This window comes from Sitodiplosis mosellana, unplaced genomic scaffold (assembly GCF_009176505.1).
Source record: "Sitodiplosis mosellana isolate CC-2019 unplaced genomic scaffold, AAFC_SMos_1.0 Smas_scaffold_6197, whole genome shotgun sequence".
Classification (NCBI taxonomy): domain Eukaryota; kingdom Metazoa; phylum Arthropoda; class Insecta; order Diptera; family Cecidomyiidae; genus Sitodiplosis; species Sitodiplosis mosellana.
The window spans coordinates 4,934,013-4,950,511 of NW_022601438.1; the positions used below are offsets into that span (position 1 = coordinate 4,934,013).

The following is a 16,499-nucleotide window of genomic DNA, read 5'->3' on the forward strand; positions in this document are numbered from 1 at the left end:
ATTCGTTGGTTTGTTAGTTGGTTGTTGAATATATCGATCGTATTTTGTCGCCCCGACTAACCAGTCCCCAGCGGCCATAATTTCACACACATACACAACCTTTTTCCCTGTGTGCGCGCAACGCGCGCGTAGAAAGGCTAATCTAAGAAAGTATTACTGCAATTTATGTGAGTGTATCTAATCTGTATGAACGGTTCTACGAAATGGTAAAACAAAAGACAATATCAACCGAAAACTGTGGAGAGCAAGAGACGACCAATTGTGCCGCCACATATCGTAACAACGACAAAAAAGGGACAAAAAAAGAAGAAAAAAGGCGGCCAATAAAAATATCGATAGATAATAATGGGAAAATATCCAATCGCAAAAATGATCAACTAAAAACAATAACAGTTTTGATAAAAGTGCAGCGGCAAAACGGTGTCGTTGTTCATAATCCGTTTGGATAAGAAAGTTCGGTTTATGCACATCAACCGATAACATGTAAGCGTATTACATTGGAACCGGGTTGCGGACTCGTTTCTTTTTCAGTTCAATCATTCCGTTCGTTCGTACTCCTTTCATTCTTTCTCTCCCTCTCTCGTGTGAATGGCTATCAGTTTTATTTTCTTCTTCATCTTGTATGTTTGTTGTCCCATACACTTGACGAAGTACATAGAATCTCTTGTTCACGCTAGTTCCGATCTATCGGTTATATTAGGCTGTCAGCCTGAATACATATTCCACAGTAAATGTAATCAAATGCAAAGAAAAAATCGAACCGACAAAATAGACATAAAAGGCAAAAGTGGATGAAATAACCGCACACACACAGAGAGAAAGACACACATAGAGAGAGAGCAAGAGAAAGAAGCATTGGATGAGAAAAGGATTGGCAGCCGACAAAATCATTGTGCACAAAATATTATGAAACTTTCCCATTACAAAAAATGGACAACGACGACGACGACGACGAGCAAGAAGAAGAAAAAACGAAGAAGAAGAGGCTACATAAAAAAAGCCATCACACAAAAGGTATTGTACGATGATAAAAACCGACCGGGATGATAAGAGCCATGAAAGCACGCCATTGAGACGATATAATAATTGAAGATGCGGGATGATCCATCCAAATGTTTTCTGTTGTTTCCTTTTTTTCGTCCAAAAACAGAAAAATGCAAAAAAAAACTTTTGGATATCCTGAATTAACTCTCGAGAGCTAAGGCATGGTTTTTCAATCAAAACGACGTCAATAGATTCGGAGATATGATTATGTCATTTTTCAGGATATGATTAGATTAATTCATTCATTCACTCAGTCATTTTTTTCCCACCACTGACACGAACGGCCGGTTTCGTTTCGAAATCAGGAACAAAGTGACGGTGAAACGGCGGTAAGTCGTCAAATATGCACCGGTTGATGAGTGTGGAATTTAAAGGGTGATAATTCGGGCCAAAGCATGCTTATTTCTTAAATCTCAACGAAGCAGAAACCGAAATGCGGCATTAAAAACCATCACAAATACTCGGAAATGGTTAAATGGCTCAAGTTTCCGTTACGTTTTCATATGCAATGACTTCCTGTTTATTTAAGCGGTTCGTTAAATTTTCGTATCATTTCTTTTGTTGTGCAAAATCAAGCTTTTTCCTCTTATTGTTTCGAAGATTCAATTGAAAAAGTTCTTTGGTGCATTTTTTCTACTCTCTGAGTGTCTGTACATGTGAATCGAAAGGTTTGCAAAGCTAGAGAAAATCCGCTAACAGCAGGAGGAAAATTATATGGTGAAGGTGCACGTGCGCTTTCTCAGAAGGATACAGAACTGAAGAGAAAACCCAGAGAAAAAAAAACCAAAGTATATAATATGTACACAAAATATGTAAACCCTTTCAATGAATTTTCCCATATATTTTTTTTCTCTTCCCTGCTTTTCTTTGGTTGGCTTTCATTTACTTCTCTCCATCACCATTCGTTTGATATATGAAAACCAGCAGACACTTTTATTTGCGTGTTTTCCATCAAAATTGTACATTTTTTTCACTCTTTACGATGTTGATGCGGCGCCTGCCCTCCAGCTCACTCGCTTGTTCGTCCGTTTCATTTATTCGTCCATGCGTTTCGCTTAACTTTCTGACGACTTTCACAAATCTTCTAAGAATACGTTCGTTTAATCTTATTCTATTCGCTTATCATTGCACAAACCGTTGCAAAAAGACGAGAATAACACATTGAAGAATTTTATCGATATACATTCGTCAATTGGAATCCTATTGAGACACGACCGAATCACGTGACTTGCTTCTTATTCAAATTTGTTTCTGTGAACATTTGAATAAAAGTAATTCAAACCAAAGCCAACAAACCGATTTTATGATGAGCATAAATGAACGCCGACTAATTTTTCTTCTTTTTTTTAAACTTTTTATTCAGAGGCTAGAAGCAGTTACACATGTACCGGTATTTGTTTTACTCATTTTTCTCTTGTTTTTCTTCGATTTGAGTAATTCATTGTGTAAGCAAAACCGTATATACAAAAAATTGCAAAATCGTCATGAGCAGTATAATATTTGAAGGAAAAAAGTTGGTCGATGCTTGAAAGAGGAAAAAAAATGACAGGCCTTAGACAAGCCGGAGGAGCCGGGTGTTGCAGAAATCACATCGTGGTGTCTACACGTGATTCAACAAGTTTTTCCGTCTGAATTGGACGTTTCGCTTGCGGTTAGTTAGGGTGAAGCACACAAACCGCGTACAAATTAGCAAAAACATACATGGAATTTGGACCATTAGCCCATGATTCGAAACATATTTAGCAGGAAACTGTCCAGGCAAAGCAACTCAACTCATTGAACCTCTCGATAAGTTTGCGTCGATACATGCTACATTTGGCCCGCAAACCAACGCTCACCGTGCCATTTCTTCATATATAACACAGATCACAGCAGAAGAAACGAAGAGAAAAAAAGCATGCCAAAAAAGATACAATGACATGCTTATGACTTGTTCGGTACAATTCATTGTGCTTTTATTTCTCTTTCTCTGAGCTGAGCGCGTGCGTGCGTGTCTATCTGTTTGGATTGTGTTCGTTTGATTGTCTTTGCTGTTGGGATAATCACTCGGTTGAAACTCGGTTCATCATCGGTATAAATTGTAACTAAACCATAAATCCTGATCAAAGGCAAACACAACGAACGCGCACACACACACACACACAGTATTAGGTAAAACAGCCCAAAACATCTGTTTGACTGCGCTTCGTTTTGTGCACGCTTTTTTCTCTTCTTTTTTTCCGACCTTCATTTCTTGAGCCCGAACGATAGCTCGTTTGCTCCACAAAGAGCATATCAAAGAGACAAATAGAAGATATATAGACTTTCGCTTATCTTTGACCCTTTGAATAATTTTTTTCCGTCTTTCTAAATCAAATAAGACACAGGCATCACATCTCCATACGATCCGTCACTGTTTAATGCATGTCAGACTGAACGACGACGGGGTAAACAGACAAATTGCGTGCGACCAATACCAAGATCGACTCAATGTTGGTTTGAAAGATTTCGCTTTTAATGAACGAATAAATATCATGCAAAAAGTGTGTGCGAGTAAGTATTTTATGAAGATAGTGCCTACGTGCAGCATATAAAACTCATATAATATTGCGAAAGGAACAGCGCCAAACCAACTAGTTGGAACCAACCGAGTATGGTTTTTATTTCGAAATTTGCGCTCGCATTCCGCATCTAATCGAGTCAATGTTCTCATCATCAAAAGAGTTAATAAACCAAATATGTCATTGATGTTATCGTCGAATTTGAGAAAGAGAAGAACGCAGAGACCCCTGTGAAGAGCCTGCCCCGCATGTCCTCCCAGAAGAACTTCATCGACGCTGTGACAAGAAATGTCAGTTTGCCATTGCCTTCAGTATGTGTGTCACGAAATTCGTTTTATCGCATTAATGGATGATAAAATAAATCAAACGAAATGAGGCCCGGCCTCAAGACGAACTGCACATCAATATACGGGCTGTCGTTTTCATTGATCACTTCGGTTTTTTGTGGGAACATGTGAAAAATTCGATAGCGTCAAATGAATTGTGAATGTGTCAAATGCGAAGAAATACAAAACGGAAGCCAAAAAAGGCTTAGAGTCAAAATGGAATTTTTTGTTGCAGAAGAGAATGTGTGAGTGTGTGTGTGTGTGGAATTAACTCGAATTGAAAATTCACTTTGTAAAAATTAGATTGTGTAGCGAAGCTTGAAACAGCCACAACGTTTGACATCCTTTCGGAATGTTATTAATGCAGTCGAATCAATCAAATTAGAGAAAACACACGAGAAAAATGTAAATGGATTTTCAATCAAATGCTGAAGAATTTGGGTTTCTGAAGGAGAACGGTTAATTCAAAAATGTATACTAGTTTTTTCAAGATCGTACTTACCTTGAACGTTGTCTTCGCTGGCTTGACGATTGATTGCTGCGGCTGCCACTTACACCACCACCTATATGGTCTAAACCATCACCACTTATCGTGACGCGTGACGACATTTTTTCAACCGAATTTTATACAAAAAACGAAACAATATTTTATTTATATATGTAGGTAAAAACCCGCGTGGCACAAACTTTCTCGATCAACGAACGGATAAACTTTGTTTTCGATTCGGTTGTTCTTCTTGTTTCGACGTAATTTTGATACGCTACACCAAATTCCAATTCCAATCTTCACGTCTCGTTTATGTCACGTTACAATTTTTTTTGCTGCTTCTTTTGCTCTCTACTGCACCCGTCGTTCGCTGCGGATTTTTTGCAATTGCAATTGCTCACTCAGTTTGTACCAATGTGTGCGATTTCACTTGTATTTCGTTTGAAACACGAAGCACGCACTCTTCATCAGAATAAAAAAAAGTGTACTTCCGTTTCAGATATTCTGCAGCGTTAGTTTTTTTTCGTTAACACGTGCCTCCTTTCCACCGGTGAGTGTGTATGTATGTATCGTGTTCACTTCGTTCACACTTTTGAAATATTTAATTAAAGCTATGGAGAAAACGGATGCACCGAATATCGCGTGTATGAAATACTAGGCAAAGTTTTTTTTTGGTTTTCGTCGCTCGTGTTTGTGTGAGCGAGAGAGTTCGGCAAATCGCAAGCACTTCAAATAAAGGGGGAAAAAATGAAAATTTCTGAACCAGCCTTCCGAAGCACGAGCCTTTTGTTTCCGGGTGTGTTTTATTGGAGTTTCGTAATGTGCTGCCCTAAAGGAAAACAAGAAAAGAGAAAAAGAAAAAAAAGTTCATCATTGAAAAAAAGAATTTCATTTGGTTTGAGAGGGAGCGAGAGAGAGAGAGAGAGAGAGAGAGAGAGAGAGAAGGGAAGAAAGCGTGGAGAAAAAGAATTGGGACGGTTGCAATCCCGAAATTAATGGATGGAAAAATTGAAAAATTGTTTGCGAATCTGCGCATGTAAAATTGAATTTTGAGCGGTTTCAGTATAATTTATGGACGAAAATAAGGAGCATATGTGTTTGCAGTGCTTTGCCAACTGCCATGTGAAAAATGAATAAGCAAATTCCATGTGGCTTAGAGCGAGGGAAATGTGTATGTTGGTGTTATTTCTTTATTCCTCTCATTTTCAACTACGTGAAATCCATGTTCAGAGCTGTGGAACAGTTTGTTATTGATTTTCATTGGTTGGCGGCGGAAGAGGTGAGCGCGGAAATTTCAATTGCTGAATAAATAATCCCCTTGAATCTCGATTCATTGTCACACTGTAGCACTTACATGTATCACTTTTTCCCACCATCTACCCTACCCACTGCTCTTTTATGCTTCTTTGGATTTTTTTTTCTCTGTTGTTTCGCCTTCAAAAGCACTCTCATCGTAAGTGCTTGACTTTTTCCTGTATGTATTTTTTTCCTTGCTACTGCACGACACTTATGCTCTGGTAAAATGCAAGAAAAGGCGAAAACCTACTTAAATGACGCTGGCGTATGCAAATGTGTGGAGCAGACAGCATCCGTATGTGTGTGTGTCTGCATAATACCAGCGTACAAAGAAAAGACACTTAGCAATACAGCCATCTCTCGAAACAACGCAGCAGTGGCTTTTGCCATAAAAGCTGCTAATAGAGAGTGAGAGTGAGTGTATGTGTGAGAGAGAGAGAGAGAGAATCGGAAAAGAATCCACAAGAAAAGCATTAACATCGTCGACGACAACAGCAGCAGCAGCAGCAGCAGCAGACAAATGAAAAGACGCATTCACGGAACCACTTCATTGAAATAAATGAATGTGTTTTTGAGCAGCGGCTTGTCGCTGTGAGCATTAAGCGCATTAAGACACAATCCAAAGTGTCAACAAGTGAGTAGTGAATGTGTAAACGCTTATGTGTGTATACATGTGTGGGAAAAGCAAACCGTCGTATGCCGGTCGCATATCGATCTCACGTTCGCACACTCCAATCGAAATGCACATCATCTTAATTTGATACTCTTCCAAATCGGATTTTTTTTCTCTATTTGCTCTTCTCACGACACGCCATATCTACACTTCTAACATTCTATCTTTGCTGTTGCCACTTTGAATTCACACACAAAGTCACGATGAAGAAAATATGGTTATATGGTGTGAATGCCATTTTAGATGGTCATCTTTTGCATATTGAAGAGCTTTTTATTCGGTTTATGCGTTTATTCAACATTATTTATTAACGTCAGCTGGCTAAACATAGAATTTGACTTCATTTGCTTAGCCATCGAATGGCTGCTCAGTCAAACACAAGACTAAGTTTTGTTTATTTCTTCGTTTCGTTTTTGATTAACAGTGATAGGCTTGAAGTGGAACAGTCGACGCTTATTGACCCAATGTAGGTAAATAGGAAGAGAAAAAGCTTCGATGAAATGTCTTCGCACATTAACCCTTTAATGCATTAATTTTTCCCAGGGCTGGGAGTACTGGTACTTGGTTGATTTTTGGCCATAGATATATAAAAAAATATTCATAATCCTAGATTCCTCAAGGTTCAGTCAGGAAATGCGATTGACATGAATCAAAGAACAATCAAATCCATTGTTTAAATGTGTCAAAAATGTGTCTAATTTGAAGTTCGAATAATTTATTTTGTCAAATTTTTGTTTATGCACACATTTTTGTTCATAACTTTACAATCACACTACATAGAAAAATATTGCCAACGACAAAAATAAAGAGAGAACATTGACGAATAAAAATTCTCTTTGAAGCAATGTGATCCGATGTACGGTTTACGTTCTACAGGCGTTCAAATGTTGCCCGTCTAGAGGCGGTTGTATGCATTAGAGGGTTAAATATACCAAGTAGATTATGCTAGATGTACACATTCAAACTAAGATTCTATTGTCAATATTTAAGTAGGCACATTAAAGACTCTCTGTTTTCTCTCATCGAAATGTCTATATTTCTATCATGGATGGCCATACTACCAATGCATTTGCAGTAGAAGCATAGTATTCAACGACTTTACTAAAATAAATAATTGAACGTCCGTAAAATTTGATAAAAGCGATTTTATTTTTCGCTTCTTTTCCGGTAGGTTGAGAAAAAAGGTTTGCGAGGGGAACAAAGTTCCGAAGGATCTCTGTTCCTAGCAACGCATACGCAAATAACTTGATTACAAAATATCCGCATTACTTTCCCTACGTATTTTTTTTTTGTACGTTTGATTTTCTCTTCTAAGCGGTAAAAGTCGCGATGCATTCATTCACAATTTAATTGAGTGGAAACCTTATTTTTTCGTATATTCAACTGGGAGGTCGAAATACGATAACAACGAACACTTCAATGCTAAATCAATGTTTGATATCAAAATATCCGCGAGAAGAAAGAGAAATAGAAAGATATGAAAAACGTAACGAGAATACCGACATATAAAAAAAAGAGACTCGCAAACAATTTAGATTTCTTTCATCTGAAAATAAAACAAACAAATGAAAAACAAAAAACAAATCATAAAGCATTCATAATGCCAACAAATAACAACAATGACGATATATTTGTGAGAAGAAGAAAAAAATGATGCGAAACAACAACAATAGCACGTCAAAAGCAACCGTTGCTCTCCTCTTTGAAATATCTGGTACGCATTGATGCGAACATTTGCCACTGGCAGCACACGCACACCGAAAAAATGCGAAGAAAAAATCTGGTATCTATGAAATGGAAAAACATTGTAATCATTTCCCATGCGACAATATTAACACGATCAAAATAAAAAATTTTTTGACGCGTGTTGGGTTTTTCTTCTTCTCTCACCCATCTCATTCGACGAGCGCCATCTCGTTCACTTTCACATTTAGCTCTCTTCTGCTATCGCTTTCGTCATTTTGTTTATTATTATTGCTATTATTACCATAGCTCACTGTCAAAAAGTGTGTTTTTCAGTGGAAACGGATTCGTCATTTCCTCTTCTCTCCTTGCGCTTTTTAGTGTTGTTCTATCCCATTCTACTATAAATAAAGCTCACGCCAGAAAAAAAAACGCGCGCGTAATATTCGTCATTTGTACAGATTACGCACTCAATGGTAATCGTTTGGGTATTGCCAACATTTGTCATTTGTTTGTTTTTGTCACATGCTGCTGTCCCAGTAAAATGTCACATTGTATGTGTACGCGTACACACACACACACACACACACAATTTCATTAATATTTAAACATAGTTTATAAACATCCGTTCGCCGTTCACACGCTGCAAATTCCAAAACTGAATCACATTTCATGAATAGAACGATGGGAACGACGCATATCAAAAACGAAAACGGGCGGGCGACAACGGAAAAATTCTCTCAATGAAATGACGTCGAATGGAAGCGAGAGCGAGAATGTGAAAAATAAATTTTGATTATCGTTTCATCAAAAGTAGTCGCATATGCTCAGCCGAATTGAATGTTATGCATGCACGCCCCTGCTTTCCAAAATAAATCACAGCGAAATTGGCCATTTTTCTGTCTTCTATTTTGTTCGCCTGTGTTTCGGTTTCAGCTCATTTTTAATTTGTTGCAACACTGCAACAAAAATGCAAAATAGATTAGAGCCATGAATGCATCTGGTGAACGGGAGCTTAGTCCCGATTGTTTTATTCCATGCATGTGGCAATTGTTCGCAATGAATCGTCGCTTTTCCTACGCTCGAGTCACCTTCATCATTCAAAGCATGTTTTTGAATCAATTTGCAGCTCGGCTCTGGTGTCGAGACGAGACGGAAAGGGAGGTTGAGAGAGAGAGTTGGAGCGGCGGATAGTGAATGACCAAAAGAGATGGAAATAATAAAAAAAGAATTTGTTTGTGTGAGTGGGAGAGAGAATGTGCGCGCTCTAGCAAACCTATACGTCAACTATTCGCATACTTGAATCAACAAAGATATTGTGAATTCAGTACAGAAGTAGTGATAAGGTTTTTTTTCGCTCCCCGAGTAAAGGCAATCTAATGTTTACTCGAGCTGCTGAGAATGACAATAAGTGGATTTCACTGTACTTACACTCGGTTGCATTTTGAAGCGGGTCAATTGCATACAAAATGAAGGGACGATGAGATGAAGAGAATAAACACTCGGATCGTTTTTTTTCGTTCTCTTCATTCAGCTTCAAATGTTTAAATAGTGAAAATTGATCATAAAAAATGTGTGTGTGTGTGTGTTTGCCTGAGCATTATGCTTTGTGAAGAAGTAGAATTGAGAATGGCCAAGAAGAGAAACATCGGTAAACAGGAAGGACATCGCAAAAATTCAAACTACAGTGAACAAAAACGAAAAACGAACCGTATTCGATTGAACGTGACAGTTTTTCTATTAATTCATGCACACTTGAACCTTTTTTTTTTCTTTCCTCCTCTCAAAATCAAACGGGACAATGGAAAAAAAATGAAATAAAATCGAACAAGCAAAATCTATTGATATTGTCAGTATGACAATGGCTTTCGCACACGGGACACGACAAGGCTACTGATTTTGACGGTCTTTGCGCCTGAATAGCCATTTAATTGTCTCTCGAAAAGACGACGACATGCAAACTCAAGCTGATTTAATTTTCTCTTGTGTGCGTTTCGTTTACATTTTTGGTTCTTCTTCCTCTTTTTTGACCGATGGAGAAAAAAAATAAAATTCAAGTGAATCCATCGACAGTATCGTATCCAATATTTTTGGATCGAAAAACTCGGGAACCACATGGCCGAAGTGTTGTTTCGCCCCGAACAAAACGATGCAGTGGGTGCGAGCTATGGGATTTTATTCGTAAACAGTGTTACAAACGATTTTCAATTCACTTCAATGGCCTACATTTTATATTTTTTTCGGCTGCAGCTAAAGCAGGACAAGGAATACCGGATGACATAAAAATAAGCGCAAAATTTACAATGTACAAATCTGCGGCTCGGGCAGTGGTGGCAATGGTAGTGGTTTGGTAACACACAATGTCACAATGAAATGCGTATTTAATGGCCCAAATGAGGAAAAGAATGACCCCGTTGGTATGCTCATTACGCAACGAATCAATGCATGTGAATGTGCTGCATGGAGTAACTTCCTTCCGATTCAGTGATGCGCGTATTTTGCGGTGACGACGACGACGACGGTGGCGATTTTATTGAGTGTCTGATGAACAATGGTATACGATTGTGCCCATACTACAATGCCCTATCTTTATTTATCGGATGTTGAAATCGATGGACGCGAAAAAAAATTCGTTGCTATCAACGAAAATGCGCCCTGCAGCAGCAGCAGTATCAACGAAAATGTTCCATCATTTGAATAACTCAACTAAATGTGTTGACATGATTGACATCAATGGATAATGGATTTTGAGCATTTTCGCCGTTCGTTCTACTCAAAAACTCAAAAACAACACCTCGTTCAACCCACACTTCAAAAGGGCGCGGGCACACACACACACACCGAGGAAAATAGTTGTCAAATTTTATGATATCGTAATGAATATACATCATAACAACAGTACCAGATTTGTGTTCATTATTCTCATGCATTTCTGGCCTGTTGCTACGACGAGTGCTTTCTTCGTCGGCACAGATTTATTGTCAACGTTGTTGTTGTGCAAATTGCAAAGTTTTCTTAAAATTTGTCAACGATAACACGCTAATAAGACGTCGTAATAGACATCATTTATAAATTATTTATGAATCATGACACAATGATATGATGTTGATGATAATTTGAATACAAGAGCCGAATCGTTCTATCTTCAATCTTTTTTTTGTGACATAGATAAGAACATTATTAACTTGTCATTCTCTTTGGTTGGTGTGCATTGATTTATCATTATCACTTGCTTGACTTTGAATCATTGTGACATCGACAGAAGCACCTAAACCAATTTTAATTGAAACACCAACATAATTTCAACTGTACTCTACTGTCAACAGGCACACCTTTTTTGTAAATCTAAATCTTCACTTGTGATAACAAAACATTCCAAAAGCTTTTTTATCATAATCAATTTCATGGTTTGGAAACTGTTTACCCAGAAGGTGGTAATTCCGTTAAACTCAATTCATGTTTCATATACGGTAGAAAAAAAGTGGTCACAAACAGTGTAATGTGACAATTTTATGCATTTTGCCATATTTTTTCTCTCCCTTTTGGTCCATTGAAGGTGAGTCCTCTTTTGTAAGCTCATTCACCTGCAGTTGATTTAATCATAACGCGTAGGCATAACACGTGTATACTCTGAACATATTTGTCCAAAAATGTGTGCGTGTGATAAAATACACCTAAGCGCTTCCAGTCCCATGAATGTCGTCCTTTTTTATGCATGTCACAGCATTAAATGCTGTGTCCAACATTTGATTAACACTTTGATTTGAAACTAAATAATGCATAAATTATAACGCTTGCGACCGGTATGTTGGATTTTTAATCTCTTTCACCCGTTCAACAAAGAGTCACATTGGCCGAAATGCCTAAAATGAAAAATATGTTGGTTGTGTTTTGGTTCACTTTTGGGTAAGTCGGTCAAAACCGATTAAACGATTGAAAACACTGGATTTCTACGTGCTTGAAATCCATTGAGGCGCATGTTACCATGCTAAATGATGTTTTAATCTGTTTATGCAGAAGATTTCGGTTCGATGAAGTGATTGTGATAGTACAAAAGAAGGCCGTAATCTACGACACCTACACATACACGCACATTGTGAAAGTGAAACCAAATCGATTTACAACCGAGTCAAAATCATTTCGTACACACTGTTTTATGGCATTTTCACAGTGCACACCGGATATAATTTATTCATGTAAATCATTTTATCCCATAATCATGCAGCTCGCTCGCTCCTTTTCCCTGAACGAGTACACATTACAAACAAAATCCAATATATGCTTTTAATTGGGCGGCAAAAATGGTTCTCTTACCATGCACCACAAATTTCCAAACGGTAATTTTTTTATACATGAAATGAAACAACAATATTATGTTTGCGAAACGAGTACAATGTACACCACTCTAGCCACAACAATACAATTCACACAGATACAGAGACAGAAACAAAGCGAACAAAAAAATCCAGTACCATAAATTCGGTAATCGAATAAAATTGAGTGAGCAAGTACAATGAGTAAGAGAGTGTGCAAAATAGTTTTAAATCCATGAATATTCAAATATTTTCGCAATTGTAATTTGATGAGTTAATATGTTGCGAAAATGAATGTGCTAAATGAATAGGAAACGGATCGGTTGTTTGTTAACGACAGCAATTCGATTTTCATATTACTCGATGCACACACACGCACAAAGCAAATAATCATTTCAATGATAAATCAATTTGAAATGAAAACACTTAATTTTTCAAATGATTAATCTGTTTGAATCCAGTGACAATTTTGTTCATCGGCTAGCACAGAATATAATTATTTTCTGTTCAAATTGGTGGGGAAATCCACTTAAAATTATTGTGATAAACGCACGGAAATTATCCATATTGCTTTTGATGATTTGATGCAGTGAACCAAATACTGTGCAATTGATTTAGCGTCTCCTTTTTTTTATATGAAAAAGCATGCCGAGTAGATAGGAAAAACTGATGATGTTATAGTTCGCTGTGTGTATGCCAGTTGTCAATTGTTCGGAATTTGATGATGTATCTGCTCGAAAATTGAAATTATGTCATTTTCATGCCTGGGCGTGAAAGAATAAATGATTGTTTATTTAGTTTTTGTTTCGTTGCTTTTTTATTTTAATTTGACTAATCGTCATTGCACAACATTTGACCTCTGTGTTGATGAGCCGTTCTGTTTTCTAAATTTATGATGTTCGGTTGAACGAAAAGTAAAACGCCACACGAACTATTCGAAAACGCCAAAAAAAAAACGATGAAGTGAAACAAGTAGGGGAATGTGGGGAATTATGGGACATGGGGAATTATGGGACACTATCAATTTTTTGACACACCGCATAGTTTAACACATGTGATTGGCTGTCATCAGTTTCTATTAGTCTAATCTCAGTTTTCCATAGTCACTCGACGCATGTGCACGTATTGTGTGCTCTTTGCGATAACCAATTTTTTAAAACTTTTGGAAAAAATTAATTGACTGTGCGTGCCTACATTTATTTCACAACCATTTTTGAAGTATCAACGCAGGTAAATATCTTTATAATTATCGTATGGCATTGTAGTTTCACCACACAAATGGATTTTTGCATGAACATTCATTAAGTGACTCATACGCAGCCATCTTGTGATCATTAGCGTGTGGGGAATTGTGGGACACTTTTTGTGGGGAATTATGGGACACGTCATTTTTGACACTTGATGAGTTCAGAACGCATTTTCAATGCGAATACATGATTTTTTATGCATAATATCGATGAAATATCCGCAAAACATTAGTTGCTGATCTTAGTGATGCATTAAAAGCTTGAACGTGGTGAACCGGTCAAAAGTCAATTCGAGGCCCGAAGCTGATGGAATCGACCATTTTAACATTGCCAGAAGTGGTGACTACATTACGTGAGAAGCCGATGCCAAGCGCCAAAAGTTGGAAAAACAACAGCAACGAAAAGATGCAAAGGCAACAACAGCAGAACCTAAGAAACTCAAAGGCCGCGCACCATCAACTGCACCAAAGAAGAAACGAGCCAAGTCTTCTGCTGGAGAAGAAGACGACGTTGCCTTCTGCATCATTTGCAATGAAGAGATGCCCAAGAAGTTGAATCGGAACAATTCCATTCATTGCAATGTGTGCGATCTAGCTGTTCATTTGAAATGCGTCAATATGCGTGGCAGCTACTTCACATGCTCCAACTGCGAATCAGACTAATCACATTTGCGATTTTTCCATTTTATTTGAATAAAATTACTTCTTCTGTCTTTTTGAACGATTCAATGAACATTTTTCATCAATATTTCCTCATTTTTACTCAATATACAAGGTGTCCCATGATTCCCCACGATTTTTGAAAATCGAAAAATCAAAGGTTTTGCGCCAACAACTGAATTTTTTCAGCGAATTCGAAATTCCACAAGTGGCAAGTCCCAGAAGATAGGATTTTTGGCGTACTACAACGTACATTTTGCAAATTTGGAAAAAAATATATTTTTGAGCAAGTTATGTACCAAACAAAAAGTGTGTCCCATAATTCACCACATTCCCCTACTGTTAGAGTACTATCGAAAAATGGATTTTGGGAAAGTTTGTCCATAATTTGTTATGTAGTATTTTATGAAATGAAAGTAAAACCATCCATGGAATGTCGATGCAACGTGTATTTTAGCACAAGTAAATCAGGCGTGTTTTGAAACCAACAACTGACTGTGCGAAGCAAGTAAGTTGCTCTTCTTTCTTTGCCTCCCATCCAAACCGATTGTAATTAAAACAAGTGTGTTACAGTTTGACATTCGTTCTACATTCAGATGATAAACTAGTGTAAGCCTGTAACTATGTGACGCTTCCAAGAAAATTTGCGCGGCGTTGAGACACACACGCAGGCAAAGAGGAGAAGAAGAAAATAAACGGGTCATGGATATTATTGCGTTATAATCATTCATTTGATGCAGTAATAATTTTACGTTCTACTGAAAGCAAATAGTGAAACAAGAAGCGCGACAAAATGAAACTGAGATTTAAATGACAAAAAAGAGAAAGCAATAGAGACAGAGACAGGCCGAGTGGCAGAGTTCAGATTGCAAACGTGAGTGAATGCGACATTAATCGGCGTCACCGAGGAAATAAACAAATTATGCGAACGTGAATCGTGATTATGTATTCAGAAATTATGTGTTGCGAAATGGTTATAAACGATATGTCAAAGTGGGCCAAATGTCAACAATGTGAATCAACGCATTTGTCGTCGTCGTTGTCGTCGTCATCAACGTCATTGTTGTTTTTCAATTTTCTATGTAGTGCGTATATATGCGTTTTCGCATCAAACTCGCGATTTGCATGTAATTTTGCCTTTTTTTTCTCCGTGCTCATGTGTCCATCACCATCATTGCATGTTCGATTGAATAATGCTAATTATAGAATTTGATGAGCGCGATTCATTCATCGTTTCCACAATACCGAGACTAAAGCGAGAGAATGAGTGAGTCGCATTCGCATTTCGGAGCGTATACCGTATGTGTCTCTGGATGTATTCGTTAAAAAGAATTTTCTCGCATGTACAAACGAACGAACAAGTGAATCCAATGGCTGACAGCGTCCGATGTGAAAATATTCTGTTCATTTGTTTGTTTGTTTGCTTTTCATTCTCAAACAAATTCCACGCCAAAAATAACTTATTTCGTAACGAACGAGCGAAATTTTATGGACTCAATGGAGTAAGCGGCAGTAGCGCGAGATGAAGAAAAGACAAAAACATGCGGATGGGGGGGGACATCGAGAGTGTTTGTAATGGTGTGCTTGGGAAACCATTAGCACATGACCGCCATCTAATTGCATCGCCATTGTTCATGTGATTCATAAATCGTTTTACAGCCGATTTTCTCGCTCTCGGTCTGCGTTGCCTTCTGTTCTGTTCTGCATTTTGCATCATTGACTCATCAACGCGGAATTCAAGCAATGTTCGTACTACGACGACACAATATTTATTCGAAACACCACAAATTTTGTGTCTACTCTTGCCAAAACACACAGCCAATTCACATTCATTGGCTGTGTGTGCGTGTACTGTGTGCTGTCGTTGTGTTGGGCCCCGCACAGCAAAACATACGTACATAATTTCATAGCTTAAATATAATTTTTGAAACTGTGCGCGTCGCGCAAAAATTGTTTGCTCGCCCGACTCGATCTTGTCACTTGCCCTTGAAATCAACGACTGGCCGACGAGGTCGATATATGTGAGTGTATCTCTTATTTTTTGGGTGTGTGTCGAAACAGGCGAACGAACGAACGGACGCGCACGTCTTGTCTCGTCAAATATAGCAAAAAGTCAGTTTTGATTGCTTTTTTCTTCTCCTTTTTTTTGCTTCCCAGATTTTCAGCTGATGCATGCAAGACGTACTGTGCCGAAACTCTTCGGTACACTACTCGGAATTTTCACAAAAAAT

At 37.9% G+C, this 16,499-nt stretch overlaps 1 protein-coding gene across 1 annotated transcript in view; it reads right to left on the minus strand.

The window, feature by feature from the left end:
- Window positions 1-16,499, minus strand: part of LOC129577409 (receptor-type tyrosine-protein phosphatase U) — a 134,538-nt gene that overhangs the window by 92,607 nt on the left and 25,432 nt on the right. Inside the window, exon 3 of the mRNA XM_055464375.1 lies at window positions 4,413-5,226. Coding sequence (XP_055320350.1) covers window positions 4,413-4,519 — 107 coding nt within the window. The 5' untranslated portion in view covers window positions 4,520-5,226. The remainder of the gene's footprint in view (window positions 1-4,412; window positions 5,227-16,499) is intronic.